We start from the raw sequence: 22,448 nt of genomic DNA, 5'->3' as shown, positions 1-22,448 counted from the left end.
GGTATAAAGGATATAAGAACATAAAAAGGAACATAAAAATCAAAGTCATGTTTGCACATTTGATTAAAGGCTGTCGTCCCTTGGGACGGGCGTGTGGGGTGCTAATACCTTCCCCGTGCGTAAATACAACTCCCGAACCTTTCACTAAAAAGTTCGTAGATCACGTCTTTTCCGGTTTTTTCCGACGTTTTCCTCAAATAAACGTTGGTGGCGACTCCGCGCGTATTCCTTTCGTGGAACACGCATCCCGCGAGTCACGCGTCGCCCTCCCGCCGAAGGGTAGGTTGCGACAGTTCTCTTGTGAAGTCTTCTTGATTTCTTCTCTTGAATCTTGAATTCATCTTTTCTTGAATCTTGAAATCAAACTTCACTTGATTCTTGAATCTTCTTGATTTCTTCTCATGAAACTTGAAATTATACTTGATCTTGAACTTGTTGACTCAATCTTGAAATCATTCTTTGGGCTTTTTGTCATCATCTTTGTCATTATCAAAACTACTTGAATCAACTTGATTCATCATCTTGAAGCTTGCTTCTACAGTAATTTCCAGTTTCCTGAAAATGTATAGGAATCTCGCCAGGTGGCGTTCCTTATCATTCTTGGAAGGTACCAAAGGGTATGGCACTTCCTTTCCCTCATCTGAAGCTGTTTCTTTTCTCTTTTCTCTTGCTTTTTCACTCTTACTTTTTTTCTCTTCTTTATTATTTTCAAATTTTTCTTTTTCTTCTTTTTCTTTTTGTTTTTCTCCCTCTATGTATTTTTCATTGTCTTTTATTTCTTTCTTTCCGATAATTATTTGTTTTTCTCTCCACTGACTCCTCTCATCTTTTACCTCATCATTCTCTTTATTAGTAGTGTCCTTCAAAACAACTTGTTCCTTCAAAGAAACAGTATCCTCATCCTAAGCCGCCACAAGCTTCCTGCTTCTTGTCATAATAGCTTTGCACTCTTCTTTGGGATTCTTCTTAGTATTTGCTCCAAAGCTGCTGGATGACTTCTCAGCTAACTGTTTAGCAAGTTGACCCACATGGATCTCAAGATTTTTCAGGGCTAACTCAGTGCTCTTATGATTGGACATGGTCACCTGCATGAACTGAGCCAGGGTCTCCTCCAGTTTGGTAGTCCTCTGAAAAAAGATTTGGCCCCTGTTGAGGTGGCCTATTGGAAGGTCCTCCCAGGTCCTTATTGAATTGATTGCCAGGGTGTGATCTCCATTGCCTTTGCTGATTGTAGGGACCTTTCTGGAAACCTGAAAATCCTCCTTGGTTGTATCCTTGCCTCTACAGATTTCCCATGTAATTAACTTCCTGAGTATGCTCTTCAATGGAAATGCAATGGCCTGATTCATGAGCACCACCACAAATGGTACAACCTGCAACCTGCAAAATAGAAGAATGTGAAGGTTGACCAGTAGAAAGTTTAGTTGGCAACATACTAAGTGTTTCTGTTAAGACATCCAAGTTTCTTAGAGAGCAACTTATTTTGTGCCAACAAAGCATCCTGTGATGATAACTCCAATAAGCTTTTCTTTGTGGGTTGGTAAACTCTATCACGCAGGATAGCATGATCGCTAGCAGACATATTCTCAATCAATTCAGTTGCCTCTTCAGGGGTTTTTAGCTTTATCTTCTCTCTTGCTGAAGCATCTAGCAACTGCTTGGATTGCGGTCCTAGCCCATCTATAAACATGTTCAACTGAATTGGCTCAGAGAACCTATGAGTGGGATTCTTTCTTAACAAACCACGAAATCTCTCCAATGCTTCACTCAAGGACTCATTAGGGAATTGGTGGAATGATGAAATTGCAGCCTTCCCTTCTGTAGTCTTTGATTTGGGGAAGTATTTCTTCAAAAAAATTTCAACAACTTCCTCCCACGTCTTCAAACTGTTGCCTTTGAATGAATGGAGCCACCTCTTGGTTTCTCCTGCCAAAGAAAATGAAAATAAGCTGAGTCTGATGACATTGTTTGGTACTCCCGCAATCTTTACGGTGTTACAAATCTCTATGTATGATGCTAAGTGTGTGTAGGGGTCCTCGTTTGGTAATCCATGAAATAGGTTCCCCTGTATCGGATGAATCAAAGAATGAGGATAGTTTATATTATGTGCTTGGACTTCTGGCCATGCAATACTTGTAAAGAATTGCGGCACAGAACTACTGGAGTAATCTTCAAAGGTAACCCTGTGTTGATGTTCTTCTAAAATGGAAGCTACTATCCTGTCTTGCAACAATTTCCTTCTCCTTTCAGTTCTGTTCCTTCTTAAAGTGGCTTCAATTTCCAAATCCAAAGGAATTAGATTACATGTAGGAGATCTATGCATACAAAACACTGACAGAAAGAACGGTTACCCAATTCAAGAAGAAAACAACTATAAACAAAAACAAATATTCACAAGTAATAAAAGAGTAACAAATAGACACTTAAAAATTGAACTAAACTTTCCAAATAGAAAGAAGTTCCCCGGCAACGGCGCTAGAAACTTGTTGGGCGGCCACTGGATCACTCAAGTAGTATAAAACGGTATGTGAATACCGAGTATCAAACTCTCGGGGAACTCGTTTTACTTGGTAAAGCTGTGATTCAGCAAATGAGTGTCTTGTGATAAAATTTTGGTGTTTGGTATGGACAAGTATGTAGACTAACCTATTCAAAAGCAAGTAAAGGTGAGTAGTGTGTGAAGATAGATAGAAAACTTGTTGGTTTTCCTATTGGGTGGATTGATGTTACTAAAGATGTTCACTACCTAACAATGTTCCTGTGTTCTATGTTGTCTCCTGAACTACTAAACCCCGATGTCTCGCGCATGTTTAGCCTAATCCTAATCAAGCATCGTCCTCAGATGTCTCTTGTTGGACTAAAATTAACCAAAACCGCATTAAGACATAACATACCATAAACTAAGTTACCATACTATCGCAACCTACCCTTCGGCGGGAGGGCGACGCGTGACTCGTGGGAGCGTGTTCCAAGAAAGGAATACGCGCGGAATCGCCACCAACGTTTATTTGAGGAAAACGTCGGGAAAACCGGAAAAGACGTGATCTACAAACTTTAAGTGAAAGGTCCGGGAGTTCTATTTACGCACGGGAAAGGTATTAGCACCCCATGCGCCCGTCACAAGAGACGACAGCCTTTAATTAAATGTGCAAACATGACTTCAATTTTAGGTTTCCTTTACGCCTTTATTCCTTTTTATATTTTTTATCTTTTTGCGGTCGACGAGGGTGTTTCCCTTGCTCCTACGTATTCCTTAATTGCAATAAGGAAATCAGACCTACGTAGTTCTTTGGGAACAAAGTGTTTGGTTAAGTTGTTTTTGTCTTTTTTTGCAAAATATGTTTTTATTGAACAAAAGGTCATTTAAGGTGTTTGACCATTAAACGGTCTTTTGATTTTGAAAGGAGAGAAACGTTAAGGCGTTGGACCATTAACGATCTCTTGTTTTTGAAAGGAGAGAAACGTTAAGGCATTGGACCATCAACGATCTCTTGGGGTGGTCGACAAAAGCGGGGCTTTTGCTCCTACGTATCCTCAATTGCGATGAGGAAATCAGACCTACGTAGTTCTTGCAAAAGCGGTAAAGTTACATGTTGATTTTATGCTTTTGAACGGTCCATGTTAACCGATAAAAGCAAAGAGGACCGTTTAAGGCGTTGGACCTTAAAATGGTTTTTAGTGATTTTTCGGACAAAACTTGATTTGTGAGTTGATTTTAGTCTAAGAAAAACGTCCGATTGATTTTTTTATTCGAAGATATTTTGATTATTTTATTATTTTTCAAGATATTTTGATTATTTTATTATTATTTTACTTTTTTTTGTTTAACCGAGGTTATAGCGTGAACATTCGGTTAGATTTTGTTTTAAAAGTGATTAAACGAAATTACAACACAAATGATCGGTTGAAATTCATTTTATGATTTATTAGGTTAGAAAACGGCTTAAATAAACGGTAAAAGCGCGTTAAAGACAGAAGAAAAGAAATCGAAAATGAACGAAATAAAGATGAATGCTTAAAAAAAACAAGAAATGAATTGAAAGTCTCGGATTCGAAAACTTACCCGTTGAAGAACGAAGAACGGATGAAGAACGGTGAAGAACAGACGAAAACCTTCACGGATTTGCTTACGGAAACATCTCGGAAGCGTTACGGAAGCACCTCGGCTTGGATTTTCTTCACGGAAACAATTTTTTTCACCCAAAACAACTGAAATACATAGCCAGGGGGCTCCGGGATCCTTAGAACAGCCCCCTTCAGCCTATTTATAGGAAAAAGGGGGAGGAGGTTGCCGCCCAGCTTGCCCAGGCGAGCTGGGTTGCTTCCTCCAGAAGCAATCCAGCTTCAAAAAATCATTCTGGAAGGCCCAATGCAAAATTTTGAAATTGCTATTTGCATCCCCCAATTTTGATAAGTTCCCCCCCTTCTTTCGTAATTTACAGAAAAGTTACGGAAGCCTTACAGAAGCATATAGGACTTGATTTTCTTCTCTTTTTCTCTTCCCTCTCAACCGTATTAAGTGAAATATGCTTATTTAGGGTTATGGGAATTTTACGGAAGCATTACGGGTGTCCCGGAAGCCCCGGAATCCCATTTTTTAACAAAACGGGGGAGGTGGTTGCCATCTAGCTCGCCCAGGCAAGCTAGGTTGCTTCTAAATTAAGCAAGAAATTGTCCAGAAACCTCTAGAAGGGCCCAGATTCGAAAATTACTATTTGCACCCCCCATTTTACTAAATACACCCCCGCTTTGCCTTTTTTTGGTGATTTTTTTCGTAACGTTACGAAACTTTACGAATTTCGTAACGATGCTTGTTTTCTTTCCGTAATGTTACAAAACCTTACGGATTATGTAATCATCCCTTTTTTGCATTCCGGAACGTTACGAAACTTTGCGGATTGCGCACTAACACTTCCTTTTAATTTCCGGCATGTCACGGAACTTCACGGATTGTGCTAGAACGCTTTTCTTTTGGCTTCCGGCATGTCACGGAACTTCACAAATTGCCTAATGATGGGTGCCAAGTACCTCAAAATGGTCAGTTGCCCCTCTTTACTTGTCTTTTATTGGAGATAAAAGGGAAGTAAAGATAAGACACTAATTTCGTTCCTCTCAGTTGACGAGAGTCGCAGGTGACCATAAAATATCTCCGCATACAACTGACTTGTTGTCCCTAGGGGACAAAGGGTGCAGAAGACGACGTTAGTCTCTGCATGCTATCAGGCGTTCTTTCTTACAGATAGCAAAAGAATGTTTATACGGATAACCACTCGGGTATTTCTGCTCGTCAGCGTGACTCAAACGTCAGTATGACAGATTTTGTGAGCGTGGAAGATGACGTAAATCTCCGCGTGTCAACTGGCTTGTTGGGCCGCGATTGACGAAGGGTGCAGAAGACGACGTTAGTCTCCCCATGCTATCAGGCTTTTTGTCTTACAGATAGCAAAATAAAGTTTTGAAAGTGCGAACTACCACTTGGGTATCTCCGCATGTCACGTGACTCCAGTGTCAGTATGACAAATCTTGTGAGCACGGAAGATGACATAAATCTCCGCGTGTCAACGGGCTTGTTGGGCCGCGATTGACGAAGGGTGCAGAAGACGACGTTAGTCTTCGCATGCTATCAGGCTTTTTGTCTTACAAATAGCAAAAGAAAGTTTATACAGATAACCACTCGGGTATTTCCGCCCGTCAGCGTGACTCAAATGTCAGTATGACAGATCTTGTGAGCGCGGAAGATGACGCAAATCTCCGCGTGTCAACGAGCTTGTTGGGCCGCGATTGACGAAGGGTGCAGAAGACGACGTTTGTCTCCTATCAGGCTTTTTTTCTTACAGATAGCAAAAGAAAGTTTTGAAAGTGCGAACTACCACTTGGGTATCTCCGCATGTCACGTGACTCCAGTGTCAGTATGACAGAAATTGTGGGGCAGTCGACAAAAGCGAGGCTCTTGCTCCTACGTATCCTCAAATGAAGAATTCAGACCTATGTAGTTCTGGATAACTTGTGAGACTGAAAAAGTCTCTACCGAAAGATGCTGACATCTCCGGAAAGGGCGCAGATGACCACTTTGGCCTCTGCTTGTCAATCATACTTGGGGTCTCTGAATGACAAGGTGCAGATAACCGTAAGGTGTCTCCGCGGGCTACCAGATTCTTGGGTCATGGTAACAAAAAAGGTGGTGTGGTCGACAAAAGCGAGGCTCTTGCTACTACGTATCCTCAAATGAGGAACTCAGACCTACGTAGTTCTGGATAACTTGTGAGACTAAAAATAGTCTCGGTGTTTTCTTCACTAAAATGCGAACAAGCTTTAGTAAAGAGACAAAACTTCCAACTAATCAGAGCAACATATGCTTTTCGGACGAAAAACAATGTGTCTACCGGGGAAGGAGAGTATGCTGATGAAATTTTCTCATAACCACAAATGAGATTTTGGATGTTTAGCATTTCGTTTCTAAATGACCATTTAGAGGAAACACTGGGTTCAACAAAAATAGAAGAAAATCACTCAAAGTGTATCAATCTCGCACAGGTAAGTGTTTCATCCTAATTCCGAACCATAGATATGTCATGACTTGACTTTGCGAATCATTTCCTATTAAATCAAAGATTACATGCGTGATCATGGATCAATAGGACTTCCCTTGGGAATGGGTTCTTTTGGTGGGATTTTTGGCTTTTGTGTGTTTTTGGCCCTTTCCTTTTCTGTTTTTGTTTAGCGCGAGGCGAACAAGTCACCGACGCACAGGATTTTGGTTGGTAATCAAAGGGAGAAGACCACTTTAGGTTGTGGTTTCCTTTCCTTCTTTTTGTTTATTTGGTGACAATTCTGTATTGTTCAGATATTGTCTGGTCCAAAGACCTTTCTGCACATTTCTTCTGTTTTCTTTCGATACTTGATCGGGAGCTTTCTTTCCTTCTTTTTTTGCTTTCTCCTACTCTTTGATTGGGAATTTTCCTTCTTTTCTTTTTTTGCTTTCTCCCACTCTTTGATTGGGAATTTTCCTTCTTTTCTTTTTTGCTTTCTCCCACTCTTTGATTGGGAATTTCCTTCTTTTCTTTTTTGCTTCCGAGGGTAAGGATTGGCATTCTCACCCTGGGTCAAGGTTTATGGTAAGTTAGGATTTTGGCTCAAGGCTTGTAGAATGGCTAGACATGATAGATGTCAGGGTTTGGTTTGGTTCAAGGATAAAAGGGATGTCCCACATTATTTCCATGACACAAATGCAACAATGATGATTTGGAAATTGTATGCAAAACTAGTCATGCATGCACCTATGCGGACACTCAAGTGTCAAACTTTTATGGTCATGTGATGCTAGGGCTCAAGATTCCTTTCCTCTATTTTAGTCAACCCAGTATTTCCAAAATATGTTCTTTTATCAATTTGTGCAGTTAGCCGAGTCCATTTTGGGTCTTCGGAAAATTTTCACAGAATTCACCCTTCAGGTGTATACACATTTTTTCAAAAACTGGTTATGATCAGTAAAAATTTTTTTTTCAAAGAAAAGTTGGAAGTCATCTCTTTTCAAAAGCATGTTGGTTTTTCAGCTAGACAACTTATTTTTCTTTTTTCTCTTTTCCTTTTTATCATGCGTTTATTTCTTTTCCTTGTTTTTTTTTCATGAGGTATTTTGCTACCTAAACATGTGTATATTTTTGTGAGGTATTTTTGCTGTATACATGCATATCCAAGGTATCTTGCTACCTAAACATACATATATATGTTTTGTGAGGTATTTTTTGCTACATACATGCATATCCAAGGTATCTTGCCACCTAAACATATATATGTTTTGTGAGGTATTTTTTGCTACATACATGCATATCCAAGGTATCTTGCTACCTAAACATACATATATATATTTTGTGAAGTATTTTTTGCTACATACATGCATATCCAAGGTATCTTTCTACCTAAACATACATATATATATTTTGTGAAGTAGTTTTTGCTACATACATGCATATCCAAGGTATCTTTCTACCTAAACATATATATTTTGTGAACTATATTTTTTGTTTACATACATGCATATCTAACGTATCTTTCTACCTAAACATATATATTTTGTGAAGTATATTTTTTGTTTACATACATGCATACCTATGGTATTTTCACTACCTAAACATACATATATATATTTTGTGAGGTATGACTACCTTTCGAGCTTGCGCTTGTTTTATTTAAATTCCCAGGATCATGAGCAACTAGGTGCGTCCTACTATAAAAAGTGATCAAATAACAAGCATAGATTCAAAAGGTACTAGGTTGCCTCCTAGTAGCGCTTCTTTAACGTCTTGAGCTGGACGCCTTATGACTTGTCGGTCACTGACCCAGTACTTTGCTTACTTTTGGCCTTGGACTTGGTCGCCTATTGGTCGGCCATGTGTCATAGGCAACGCTCTAACCTTTTTGTGGATGAGCTGAGGTGAACTCTAGAGGTGGTGGCAGAGCGCCTGTTGCCCGCTGCCGGCCGTCCCCAGGCTGCTGGGGTGTTTCGCCCTGCGCCTGCCTGGGGGCGCAGTACTTCTTGATGAAAGCTTGATTAGTAGGGGGGCTTGATGACCTTGCTGGGGGCGACAGGCACCCCGTAGAATCGACAGAGGCCCGTAATCAGAGCTGGCAACTCCAAGACCCTGTTGGACTTCTCCGGGTCCACAGAGTATTTTAGGGCACGATCCCTGCAAACAATAGATGACATCAAAAATCAGTTGGGGGGAGGTGCGTACTTACCTATGTCACGATGGCATGAACTTGATGGGGGGACGGGCGCCCTGTAGGACTGACAGAGGCCCGTAACCAGAGCTGGAAACCCCAGGGCCCTGTTGGACGTCTCCGGGTCCACTGGGTGTCTTGTGGGCGCGATTCCTGCAAATAGTAGATGGCATTAGAAATTAGTTGTTAATAATGCATACCTACCTATGTCGGGATGGCACAGACCAACTGATACTTCCGCAGGGGGAGATCGGCATTGCGGTCGCTGGGCAGAATGTTGCTAAGTAGCAACGTCATTTATATCTGTGTAAGAGGGGTCATGTTGGTACACATGATCTACACTCATCTCTTTGCAGCAGCACGGGTGAAATCTTGCCCTAGTATGCATAGTAGCTGCGTGATAGCCTCCTTCTCTGGTTGTGCTTGCACAGTTGGTCGCCCTCCAATATAAAGGGGGTGGCCCAGAAACTGATAAAAGGAAACTATTGGCCCCTTAACCGGGAGCGCGTGTCTCGGTTAAGAATTTAAGGGCAGAGGACCTTAAATTATCTTAAAGTGTGGATATGGAGTCCACTGAAAGTGAGGACGCGTAGCCTTCTAAAGGCGAGGGCATGCAGCCCTCTGAAGTTCAGGACGTGCCGCCTTTTGAAGGCGAGGGAGTGTAGTCCTATGATGGCGAGGACGTGCAATCCTCTAAAGGTGAGGGCGTGTCGCCCTTTGAAAATGGGGGACATGTAGTCCTCTGATGGCGAGGACGTGTAGTTCTCTAAAGGCGAGGACGTGTAGTCCTCTGAAGGTGAGGGCTTGTAGCCCTACAAAGGTGAAGGTACATGACCCTTTGACGGCGAGGACGTGTAGTCCTCTGAAGTTGAAGGTACATGACCCTTTGAAGGCGAGGGCATGCAGCCCTCTGATGGTGAGGACGTGTAGTCCTTTGAAGGTGAAGGTACATGACCCTCTAAAAGTGAGGGTACTAGTACCCAAGGGTCCATCCTTATGAGAAAGCAAGAGATCGACTCATCGAGAGAGCCGGTCATCCCAAATTCAAAAGATTAGATGTAGGAAATCTATGTAGTTAACATGATGTTTAGTGATGCATGTAACCTTTGTTGTGAAATTTGGTAAATGCGGACTTCATATGCAATGTAATGGAAAGTTTGTACAATGTTCATGACATTCTTTCCTTATTTTGTGATTTTGATTTTGATTTTTTTTCGAAAAACACAGATTGACTGTCCTTTTGAAAAAGGTGATAATTCATGCAACCTTATCCTGTCTTTTGCAAATCTCTCCGGGAACTCCCTCAGAGTGTATGTTCTGTTTGATTTAGTCACTTGACCATTTTGGAGTGACGGCAATGGAGCCGTTCGACGTTTAATCAATATATTGAAATTACAGGGTTTGTCTTCCCTTTTTTGTTTAAAAACATCAACGGGTGAGAACTTTTGATTTGCCCCTAGGTTCACTTGAGGCTCATGCACGATGCCCCTCATTACCCTAGTGTAAGGCTTTGAGGTACCAATTGTTATCTTTCGTCACGACCTTGTAGCAAGGAACCTATTGGGTGAGAACTTCTAATCTGCCCCTAGGTTCGTTTGAGGTTTATGCATAGTGCCTTTCATTGCCCCAGTGTAGGGCTCTAAGGTATCCATCGTTGTTTTGTTTTCACAACCTTGAAGCAAGGGAGAATGAAAGAAGCAGTTGATTTTTGCAAAAAGAATTTTTCAAGGACGAGAAATAGTTGAAGGATTTTTTTCAGTTGATGGATTAAGTCAAATGACTCCTATGTAGAAGCAAGGTGTTTTGATGATGCCAAAGGATCAGGTGCTTCTAAGTTTTATTCGAGACAAGAATCCAAGAAAATCAAGATATATGATCAAGTTGATCTCTGGAATCTTAGGAAGAAGTTTCCAAATTGAAAAACAAAAGGTTTTACCAAAGAATTCTATAATTTCAAATTGAGATTTGTTCTCCGGTAATCGATTACCAGCAGCTGAAAATGTTTATAACTGTCACTAGAAATTTGAATTCAAAATTTATAATGTGTAATCGATTACACATGGATGGTAATTGATTACCAGCAATTTTTTTGAACGTTTTAATTCAAATTTCAAAACCTGTAATCGTTTACACAAGTCTTGTAATCGATTACAAGAGGGGATTTTTGGAAAATAATTTCCAAGAGTCACATCTATTCAAATGGTTTATGAGTGACCATCAAAGGTGGCTTGGAAGCACGAATTTAAAGAGAGTTTTCATTGCCCAAAAAGTTTATCCTCTCAAAAGATTAAGAGTTTTTTTGAACTGAAATGTCTTTATCCTCTCAAAAAGATTCCTTGGTCAACCACTTGCATATTCAATAAGGAATTTTGATTGATCTTCATTGTACATTCTATCTCTTTTAAGAGAGATTTCTTCTTCTCTTCTTCTTATTTCTGAAAAGGGATTAAGAGACCATGGGTCTCTTGTTGTAGAGGATTCCTGAACACAAGGGAAGGGTTGTCCCTGTGTGGTTCAGACTTTGTAAAAAGAGTTTTACAAAGAGAATGGAAAATCTCAAGTGGGTTGCTTGAGGACTGGACGTAGGCACGGGAAGTGGCCGAACCAGTATAAATCAAGTTTGCATTCCTCTATTCCCTTAAACTTCTTTTATTTATTGCTATTTATCTTTTTCTTTAAAGAAGTTTATTTTGAATTGTCTTTTGAGTAATTTATGTTAAGGGTGCATTGTTAATCCGAAAAGAGAGAGTGAAAGTTTAATTGGGGAATAGTCATTGTATCTTAATTCAACCCCCCTTTTTCTTAAGGTAACTGAGGCCATTTTCCCAACATCCTATTCTTGATAACTCACTTCTCTCTAAAAAGACAAACTTTCTGGAATGTTAAAATGAGGTCACATGAACGTCTTGAAAACACAGTTAATCAAATGCTTTCCTTTTTTTTTAAAACTTATTTGCTTTGAACTTTACTCGTTGTTTTACGGCACCCCCACCAACGTGCAGGACGAGCAATCTCTGATTGAACGGTCTTGGAAGTTAACACTCAAGAGCGCATGTCACTTAGAGCAAACAAACCAATGGCTTACACTCTCATTCCGGTGGAAGTTGAATAAGCAAAGATGTGTTTGTGAAAGGATGAGAGAGACAAGGATGTAAAATTCATTCATTTTAGCATTGCAACTGTGGTTTTCAATAATGGCATAAACATGGAAATCCTGATGAGTCATTAGAGACACCTAACAACAGCCTTCAAAATTGCCCCATGTGTGGTGTCGCTTGTCAGTGTTAGGATTCAACGAGCAATTCTCCTCAAATTTCAGCCAGCCCATATCAATTAGACCTTGCACCTCATGCTTCAGGGTCATACAATGCTCAATGGAATGCCCCAGGGCTCCTCCACGATATGCACATGTTGCGTTCGAGTCGTATCCTCAGAAAAATGGAGGTTTGAGGGAACCTAGAAGGGGTTATGGCTACCATTGCATTATCAAGTAGATATGGGAGCAAGTTAGCATATGACACCGGAATTTGGGGTGAATCCTACAGGCTTTTCGCTGCAAAATTCATTTCTTGGTTGGTGTTTTGGTTTGTGCCAAAGGTGGTGTTTAGCATTGGTTGTGTGGTAGGTGGGTTTTGTTTTCGATTTAGGGATGGCCTTTGTGGATAAATGGGCGGTAGGTAAGGTGAAGGGTTGAGTAATGACATTGTTGGGCTGGTGGGAAACTTGGCCGTACAGGAATGGCAGTCACAACATAGGTTTCTCCCTCATCCTCACCCTCTTCATTTGCCCCAGTTTTCTCATTCGTCCAAGCAGGATGATTAAATTTGCCGCTTTTCAGACCCACTTCGATCTTTTTGCTGGCGAAGACCAAATATGTAAAACTTGAAGGTGTGTAACCCACCATTTTTCATAGTAGAACACCGGTCACGTGTCTACTGTCATTGTGATAATCTCTTTCTCTGTTATTGGGGGTGCTACTTGAGTTGCCAAGTCTCTCCATCTTTGGGCGTATTCTTTGAAAGATTCGTGCCCCCTTTTTGCACATGTTCTGTAGTTGCATTCTATCCGGAGCCACATCAGAATTGTACTGATATTGCCTAACGAAAGCAACCATTAGGTCCTTCCAAGAATGGACTCGGGAAGGTTCCAAGTTAGTGTACCAGGTAACAGCTACCCCAGTAAGACTTTCTTGGAAGAAATGTATCAGTAGTTCCTCATCTTTTGCGTATTCCCCCATCTTCCGACAATACATCTTTAGATGGTTCTTGGGGCAAGTAGTCCCCTTGTACTTGTCAAAGTCCAGCACCTTGAACTTGGGAGGGGTGATGATATTGGGTACTAGGAACAAGTCTTCTAGTTTAGCAAAGGCATAATCTTCACCTCCTTCAATGGCCCTGAGCCTTTCCTCTAGATGATCCCTTTCCCATTTCTGCCATAGCATGAGGGTTTTTACTTGTTGTGGAATGCAAGAGGTGTAGTTGTGGGTGATACTGTGGGCCCTCCAATGTGTTTTGCAGGGGTATATCAACAACTGCTTGTCCTTCAGTGGCATATCCGAGGCAAGGCTCGAAGTCGGCTAGATTATGGTGGGGAATTTCATGTGCCTTCCCCATGGGTTGAGAGACGTTTCATTGAGTATGGGAGCGGAGTTATTGACATCCTTATTGGGAGTGTACGCCACATTGGGTGGTGTATAGTTGGGAGGCAAGCCGTTTGGCGGGAAGGCGTGCTTGTTTTGAATTTGCACATCATGGGGTCGTCCATACTTCCCAAATCTTTGCCCACCATATCTGAGGTTGGATGATTCATTTGGTTGAGATCAGATTGGGGCATCGGGTTCACCTTAGCAACAGCGCTGGTAGCGGCAACTGCAACCGCATTGGCTTCCATTATCTTCTTCATGCTCATCATGGCCTCCATCATTGTGGCCATTTTCTCTTTCATGGCCTCCATGTCGGCCTTCACCTTCTCTTGCACCTCCTCTACTTTACCCATTACTCTAGCTCTAGCACAGGTCCGGTAAGGGTGCCGTAAAGCGTGTTCTTTTCTTTTTTATAACAATGATTAAGTTCTTTTTTTTTTCAAGGAAAGAATGCAATGAGCAATGCAACCAATGAACAACATGGATGTATGCGAATGATGCACAGTTGAAGTATTGTGAATTTTTATGCAGGATATGGGGTTGAATCAATTTAGATCTTCAATATGGTCCATGACATCTTTGTCAATGTGAAAATGGAAGTAACAAGGACATCAATAGTCCTAAATGTGTTTGGTAGTAGACGAAGCAATGATGTAACCCGATCCATCTTTTGCCCCAATTTTTGCAAGATGGTTACTTCCATACTTCAACTTGACTTGATGAACTTTTTTCGAAAAAGCATGAGCTTAGTTCAACCCTATAATCCAAGGAATGCCAATTCTGATCGCCAATACTTCAACAACCTTTCATAGGGATGAATGACTCCGGCATACTTTAAGCGGTGCATGGAAAATGTAATTATGAAATTGAGATGCCCGAAGAAACATCATTTCCTAGTTAACCATGCATTAGGTACCATGTTCACTCATTTTGTTTTTAAGTGAAACGGGTTTATGATCCCAACATGGTTGGCTCATGGTACCAAATATATGCAACTAAGAATGCATCATGAATTTTCATGCTTCCCTTCTTTTGTTTTTGTTTTGCAGAGGAAAATGCAAGGATCATGCATGAAAACAAAAGGTTTGTAGAACAAAAAGTATGTTGAACGCATATGCATGATGATGCAATGACTTATGCAAAATGTGATGCTGGAATATGATAACGGACAAATGCAGCAACGATATGTTCATTATGATGCCATGAAGAGATGCTTATGTGATGCATGATATGAATGCATTTATGGACACGAGAGCTCGAAAAATTATCTCTTCTTACTTGCGCATTTGGGGGCGCAGTGCCCCATGTGTATAGTTAAGAAGGTGATATGGACCTTCCGGCTTCCCGAGACCAACATACAATGCATGCTGGAGATAACATGCGGGAGTGACTTGATTCGCACTGATCTTTGGAGTAAAAACGCGGGATAAACTCATTTTATTCAGAAAGTTTATAACTAGTCAAGATCTGAGCGACAATACAAACTTCCTAGCGGTTTCTAATTATATGGGCCATTAAGTCTATCATATGCTGACAATAGCTGAGAAGTCTGTGGATCTCCTCGGGAGCGGAGTAGGTGTCCGCCATTGCTTTGGCCTTGGCTAGCAATCGGGGAAGTTCTTGACTCCCGTTCAAGGTAAGAGCAAATCGGTCCATCCACATGGTTGCCTCTTGGTGTAACGAGTCGATCACCCTTCCTCTAGTCTCCTTTTCCGCGTACAATTGGGCATACTCGTCCGCCACCCTATGCTCGTGGGCCGTGGCTAGACTTAGTTCCTCTTGGTACTTGCTGATGATGACTAACATGTTGGTCTCTGTCTCACATAAACGCTAAGACAAACTTCTCTTGGACTCGAGCAAGCCTTCAACTCATCCTGTCTACCCGCGATTGGTCCCTTTCCTCCCTCCGGAGTTTAAGCTCGTTGTTACTACCCCACAGAGCTCCTCGGAACTTGTTCCGACCGTGCTCTTCCCTATGACCCCTCTTGGTCTCTTGCTCCAAAGCCTTGGTGGTAGCTATATTTATATCTCTCAGTTCGGCATTCTCTTTTCGGATTTTAAGAGCTGCGGATTTTAAGAGCCTCTTGAGTTCCGTCCTAAGGGCTGCAACTCTTCTTCTTCCTCCGGTGCCTCATCTTCCTCCCTCTTAGCGGTTCTCAGACTTGGGAGCCAATCCAAACCTTGCACGTGGGCTTTCAACCACTCACGGTAGCCACCAATGGGCCTATTGTTATTACCTCTGAGCTCTTTGTCCTTCTTTTTTACCACCTCCCGTGCCTTGCAGACCTTCTGAAGTGTCTCCATGTTGGTCTTATTGAAACCTCGTGAAATGACAGGCGTGAGCTCATCCTCTAGTGGCATCCCTCTCATAGGGTAGCCAAGTTGTCTTGTAGCAAGAACGAGATTGTAGCTGATGCAACCCCTCGTCCCCATCAAGGGAACATTTGGAAATCCTCCGCACAAAATAAGAACTCCGATTCTTCCTTCCTTCCATCGAGGGATTCAGTTGACGAATGCTCCTTCTTTACTTGCTAAGAGTTGGTCCCAATTCGCCCCTCCTTTCTCTGTGCATGAACGGTAGCTTTCTAACGGGCAAGCATGCCTCACCTCTTGGCGAAAATGGTGCGAAACTAACCATACATAAAGAGCTGAAGTATTGCAAACAATACTTGTATTGCTCTTTTCACATCTTCGGTCGAAGGTGTCATATAGGTCGGCTAACCTAGCGACAACCGGGCTTTCCTTGTGGTTATGATAGGCGAGAAAAACGTCGATCGCTACCAGGTCCACCAACCCATCCACATTCGGAAAGAGGACTCCCCCAAAAATCAACAGTGCGAGAATATCTATGAACAGGACCCACTCGCCTTTACCTTCCAAGATTCTTGCTTTTGCCTCGAAACATTTTCTCGGTATTCCTAACCACCCCATTCTTGACTTGCTTTTGGCGGTCTCATTCCTGTGTCGAGATTTGGACTATTTTAGAAATTCTCGCCAATGAGGGGTAGAACCCTGAGAAGAGGTATGGTTTCCTTCCCCCTAGAGGACATCCTAGGATCTCTTCAAATTCTTCCACCATTGGTGATAGTTGGAAGTCCCCAAAGGTGAGGCACCTCAACGACTGATCATAATACTGGCGAGGGAGGCAATGGCCACTGTGGAGACTTCTACCATGGCTAAGTCCTAGATTTTACCGTAAGCTTTGCGAAAAGCTTGCCGCTGGAGCTGACCCATTAACTGCCCTAACTCCTTTAGACCGGTGGTCCCTAGGCTCTTGACCTTGACTTGATAGAACCTCTTTTTAAGCGAATGTGTTTGACTTGATCTTATGCTTGACGTATGTATTTAAGAAGGTGACACGGACCCTCCGTTGGTTTGCCAAAGAGAGGGGATCAAGACAAAACCCGCGCATGATACATATGCGAAAGACACAACACGGGGATGTACATAGTACGACAATATTCACAAACAAATATAAGCAAAAGGGTACATGACATTTATGCATGGCAGTGTGAAAAATGGCATGCAGCGTGTCTGCTTCGTGTCCCTATTCAAGGGACCTATATGGGTGGGAGCTAAAGGGCTTTTAGTGATAATTCCCAAGGTGGTCATATCTCTCTTGATGGTCTCTAGAGGTATCATCCTCTTCAAAGAACATATGGCAGCAGTAGGGACTACTAGCAACAATATGTTATCAAAGAAAAAAACTCTAGATGAGGGTTCACTGTAATCAAGCAAGTCGGAGACCTAGCATGATCACAGATTCACCTCCACTCCTTAAGTTCCCATGGACCCGGGTATAGGGCCCTTTTTCAACTCACGTGTGTGCAAATAGTGTTGGTGTTTGTGTGCATCAAATGAATAAATATTTACCTCATGCATACATTTTAAAACACACTAAAAGCATCAAAAGAGTTTATATACACGAGAACATAAGGAGAAAGACAAAGAAAAAGAACAAAAAGGGAAGTCATGGTAAGGAAAGCACACTGATTGATTGGCCTAACTCTCTAATAATTGTCCCCAGTGGAGTCGCCAACTGTCGCAACGTACCCTTCGGCGGGAGGGCGACGCGTGACTCGCGGGAGCGTGTTCCAAGAAAGGAATATGCGCGGAGTCGCCACCAATGTTTATTTGAGGAAAACGTCGGGAAAACCGGAAAAGAAGTGATCTACGAACTTTAAGTGAAAGGTCCGGGAGTTGTATTTACGCACGGGGAAGGTATTAGCACCCCATGCGCCCATCACAATGGATGGCAGCCTTTAATTAAATGTGCAAACATGACTTCAATTTTAGGTTTCCTTTACGTCTTTATTCCTTTTTATATTTTTTATCTTTTTGCGGTCGATGAGGGTGTTTCCCTTTCTCCTACGTATTCCTTAATTGCAATAAGGAAATCAGACCTACGTAGTTCTTTGGGAACAAAGTGTTTGGTTAAGTTGTTTTTGTCTTTTTTTGCAAAATATGTTTTTATTGAACAAAAGGTCATTTAAGGTGTTGGACCATTAAACGGTCTTTTGATTTTGAAAGGAGAGAAACGTTAAGGTGTTGGACCATTAACGATCTCTTGTTTTTGAAAGGAGAGAAACATTAAGGCATTGGACCATTAACGATCTCTTGGGGTGGTCGACAAAAGCGGGGCTTTTGCTCCTACGTATCCTCAATTGCGATGAGGATATCAGACCTACGTAGTTCTTGCAAAAGTGGTAAAGTTACATGTTGATTTTATGCTTTTAAACGGTCCATGTTAACCGATAAAAGCAAAGAGGACCGTTTTTGGACCTTAAAACGGTTTTTAGTGATTTTTCGGATAAAAATTGATTTGTGAGTTGATTTTAGTCTAAGAAAAACGTCCGATTGATTTTTTTATTCGAAGATATTTTGATTATTTTATTATTTTTCAAGATATTTTGATTATTTTATTATTATTTTACTTTTTTTGGTTTAACCGAGGTTATAGCGTGAACGATCGGTTAGATTTTGTTTTAAAAGTGATTAAACGAAATTACAACACAAATGATCGGTTGAAATTCATTTTATCATTTATTAGGTGAGAAAACGACTTAAATAAACGGTAAAAGCACATTAAAGACGGAAGAAAAGAAATAAAAAATGAATGAAATAAAGATGAAAGCTTAAAAAAAACAAGAAATGAATTGAAAGTCTCGGATTCGAAATCTTAGTCATTGAAGAACGAAGAACGGATGAAGAACGGTGAAGAACGGATGAAAACCTTCACGGATTTGCTTACGGAAACATCTCGGAAGCGTTACGGAAGCACCTCGGCTTGGATTTTCTTCACGAAAACAATTTTTTTCACCCAAAATAGCTGAAATACATAGCCATGGGGCTCTGGGATCCTTAGAACAGCCCCTTCAGCCTATTTATAGGAAAAAGGGGGAGGAGGTTGCCGCCCAGCTCGCCCAGCCGAGCTCAGCTTAGCACGCATAAATGGCTTTTGGCTTTTGGCTTAGCGCCAGTCTTCTCACTCAGCCTGGAGGATGCAAGCGATGCACTTAGCAAGTTGACACTCGCTCAACACTTCTGTACATCTCATCCTTCTTCCAGAGACTTCTATGCGCTCAACCAGCGAATGTCACGCTTAGCAGATTGCTCGCTCAACGCGTGAAATGGCTTAGCGAATCAATAAATTCTGCACTTCACCAATCTTGCCCATTTTACCTGAAATTGAAATGGAATGATCATTAAATACACAAAATTGGGATACTGAGTAGTGATTACCTATATTAACAAAAAGTAATTACAATACCACAAAAAGAACTATAAATGGGAGGAGTTGTTTACAATTTACAACAGTTTCTTACACATAAGTTAGTCTTATTAATCGACTAACAATCATGTTGTCCTAGCACACACCCCATCGACTCATCTAATACTATCATGTATAGGATAAGGGGTCTTCTGGACACTGATGGCACGAGCACAAGAGGATTCACCAAACACCGTTTAATCCTTTCAAATGCTACTTGACAATCATTGTCCCATTGGACAGACTGATTTTTATGCAACAATTTGAAAAGAGGCTCGCAAGTGGCAGTTAATTGTTATATGAATCTTGCTATGTAGTTCAACCCTCTTAAGAAACCTCGGACCTGCTTCTCGGTACGTGGCTCGGGCATTTTGAGGATTGCGTTTACCTTGTCTAGATCCACCTCTATTCCTTTCTGGCTAACGACAAAGCTGAGCAATTTTCTGGATTTTAACCCAAACGTACACTTTGTGGGATTCAGCCTTAACCTATATTTACGCAGTCGCCCAAACAACTTCCACAAATTGACTAGGTGTTCCTCCTCCGTCCTTGACTTGGCAATCATGTCATCCACGTAGACCTCGATTTCTTTATGCATCATGTTGTGGAATAACACCACCACGACCTACTAGTACGTTGCCCTAACATTCTTCATCCCAAATGACATCACCTTGTAGCAGAAGGTTCCCCATAGAGTGATGAAGGTTGTCTTTTCCATATCCTCTGGTGCCATCTTTATCTAATGGTAACCCGAAAACCCATCCATGAAAGAGAATAGGGCAAAACTGGCCATGTTATCTATGAGAACATCGATGTGCGGTAAAGGAAAGTTATCCTTTGGATGATTTAGATCTCGATAGTCCACGCACATTCGCAAATGACATCATGTCGTGGAATAACACCACCACGACCTGCTAGTACGTTGCCCTAGCATTCTTCATCCCAAATGACATCACCTTGTAGCAGAAGGTTCCCCATAGAGTGATGAAGGTTGTCTTTTCCATATCCTCTGGTGCCATCTTTATCTAATTGTAACCCGAAAACCCATCCATGAAAGAGAATAGGGCAAAACTGGCCTTGTTATCTACGAGAACATCGATGTGCGGTAAAGGAAAGTTATCCTTTGGATGATTTAGATCCCGATAGTCCACGCACATTCACACCTTTCCATCCTTTTTCAAGACCAGCACGATATTGGCGACCCATTCTGGGTACTGAGCAACGACCAAGAAATCGGCATCGAATTGCTTCTTCACTTCCTCCTTTATCTTTAGGGACATCTCGGGCTTCATTCTCTTTAATTTTTACTTTACCGGGGAGCACTCGGGATTCAAAGGTAGCTTGTGTTGCACTATATCCGAGCTCAAACCAGGCATATCCTGGTAAGACCAAGCGAAGATGTGTCTTGGTAGTCTTGCAACAGAGTCACTAACTCATCTCGGACGTTCGCGGACATACTGTAGAAGCAAAGCTTCATGGTGAATCAAAGGTGATTCAAAGGTGTTTTGATGATAACAATGATGATAACAAAAGATGATGACAAAGGTGATGACAGAAAGCTCAAAGGTCAATCAAAGAACAACTCAAGTGAATCAAAGATCAATCAAAGAACAACTCAAGAATTCAAGATAAGAATCAAGAAGAATTCAAGACTCAAGAAGAAAGTTTAGGGTCAAGAATCAAGATTCAAGGTTCAAGATCTCACGAATCAAGATCAAGATTCAAGACTCAAGATTCAAGAATCAAGAGAAGGCTTAATCAAGATAAGTATGAAAAGGTTTTTCTCAAAAATTGAATAGCACATGGTTTTTCTCAAAAACATGTTTACCAAAGAGTTTTTACTCTCTGGTAATCGATTACCAAATTGTTGTAATCGATTACCAGTAGCAAAATGGATTTGAAAAAGTATTCAAATTGAATTTACAACGTTCCAATTAATTTCAAAAAGCTGTAATCGATTACAATGTTTTGGTAATCGATTACCAGTGCCTTTGAACATTGAAATTCAAATTCAAATGTGAAGAGTCACATCCTTTCACACAAAAGCTTTGTGTAATCGATTACACTAATTTGGTAATCGATTACTAGTGTTTGTTTATGAATAAATCAAAAGATGTAACTCTTCAAAAAGGTTTTGACTTTTTCGAATTGGTTTTAAGTTTTTCTAAAAGTTATAACTCTTCTAAATGGTCTTCTTGGCCAGACATAAAGAGTCTATAAAAGCAAGGCTTTGATTTGCTTTTCAAGATACTTTTTACTTTTCCAATTAATCCTTTACAAGCCTTGGATCTCTTTAAACTTCTTCTTCTTCTTTGTACCAAAAGCTTTATGAAGTTTTCTGGTTTTCCAAACCTTGAAAACTTGTGCTATTCATCTTTTCATTCTCTTCTCCCTTTGCCAAAAAGAATTCACCAAGGACTAACCGTCTGAATTCTTTTTGTGTCTCTCTTCTCCCTTTTCCAAAAGAACAAAGGACTAACCGTCTGAATTCTTTTGTGTCTCCCTTCTCCCTTGTCAAAGAATTCAATAAGACACAGTCTAAGAATTCTTTTGATTCTTCCCTTTCTCTAATACAAAAGTGTTCAAAGTACTAACCGCCTGAGAATTCTTTGGTATCCCCATTCACAAAGTATCAAGGGTTAACAGCCTGAAATCTTTGTCTCAACACATTGGAGGGTACATCCTTTGTGGCACAAGTAGAGGGTACATCTACTTGGGTTTGACTAAGAACAAGAGAGGGTACATCTCTTGTGGATCAGTTCTAGTGGAGGGTACATCCACTAGGTTCAAAGAGAACAAAGGAGGGTACATCCCTTGTGGATCATTGCTTGTAAAAGGATTTTTACAAGGTTGAAAGAAATCTCAAGGACTGCAGGTCGCTTGGGAACTGGATGTAGGCACGGGTTGTTGCCGAACCAGTATAAAAACTCTTGTGTGTTTGTTTCCTTCTTCCCTACTCTTTTACTTTCCGCTGCGCATTTAATTTCCGCTTTTACTTTTTGTTAAGTTTATCTTCTACTCCTCATTCTCTTAACAATTTAGTAAAAGCCTTAGAAGAGTAATTTTTTAATTATTAAAGGTTTAGGAATAATTAATTCAACCCCCCCTTCTTAATTATTCTGAGGCCACTCGATCCAACACATACAAGTGTCAACCTTGACCTCTTTTCTCTCTCTGCCTATGCCTTAGTTTACAACCTTTGTCTCCTCTCGGTGTGGCTTCACCTCCCTTTCTTCTTGCTCCACCATTCTCCTCAAATATGGGGGAAGCCCCCAATCCTCATTTTCTTCCTCCTCGGCTTGATTTACTAGTTTG

At 41.1% G+C, this 22,448-nt stretch overlaps 1 protein-coding gene across 1 annotated transcript; it reads right to left on the bottom strand.

Annotated features, from left to right (window-relative positions):
* Positions 1 to 902: 902 nt before the first annotated feature.
* LOC114398615 lies at positions 903 to 15,667 on the bottom strand. Its single transcript, XM_028360791.1, has 3 exons — positions 15,445 to 15,667; positions 1,494 to 1,926; positions 903 to 1,380 (listed from the first exon to the last, which is right to left on the bottom strand). The coding sequence occupies exons 1-3, from the start codon at positions 15,665 to 15,667 to the stop codon at positions 903 to 905; spliced, it is 1,134 nt and encodes a 377-aa protein (XP_028216592.1).
* Positions 15,668 to 22,448: the final 6,781 nt, after the last annotated feature.

This window comes from Glycine soja, chromosome 19, assembly GCF_004193775.1.
Source record: "Glycine soja cultivar W05 chromosome 19, ASM419377v2, whole genome shotgun sequence".
In the NCBI taxonomy this organism is placed as follows: domain Eukaryota; kingdom Viridiplantae; phylum Streptophyta; class Magnoliopsida; order Fabales; family Fabaceae; genus Glycine; species Glycine soja.
Note: the sequence above shows the minus strand (reverse complement) of the source record. Positions and strands in the feature narration are given on the sequence as shown.

Excerpts from the sequence above, each read along its gene's own strand:
- LOC114398615 (XM_028360791.1), bottom strand. The coding sequence starts at position 15,667 with ATGGAGACACTTCAGAAGGTCTGCAAGGCACGGGAGGTGGTAAAAAAG. Across the intron at positions 1,927-15,444 it reads CTTAGGACGGAACTCAAGAG|GAGAAACCAAGAGGTGGCTC; the intron begins GCTCTTAAAATC and ends TTTCTTTGGCAG. Across the intron at positions 1,381-1,493 it reads TTATCATCACAGGATGCTTT|GTTGCAGGTTGTACCATTTG; the intron begins GTTGGCACAAAA and ends TCTATTTTGCAG.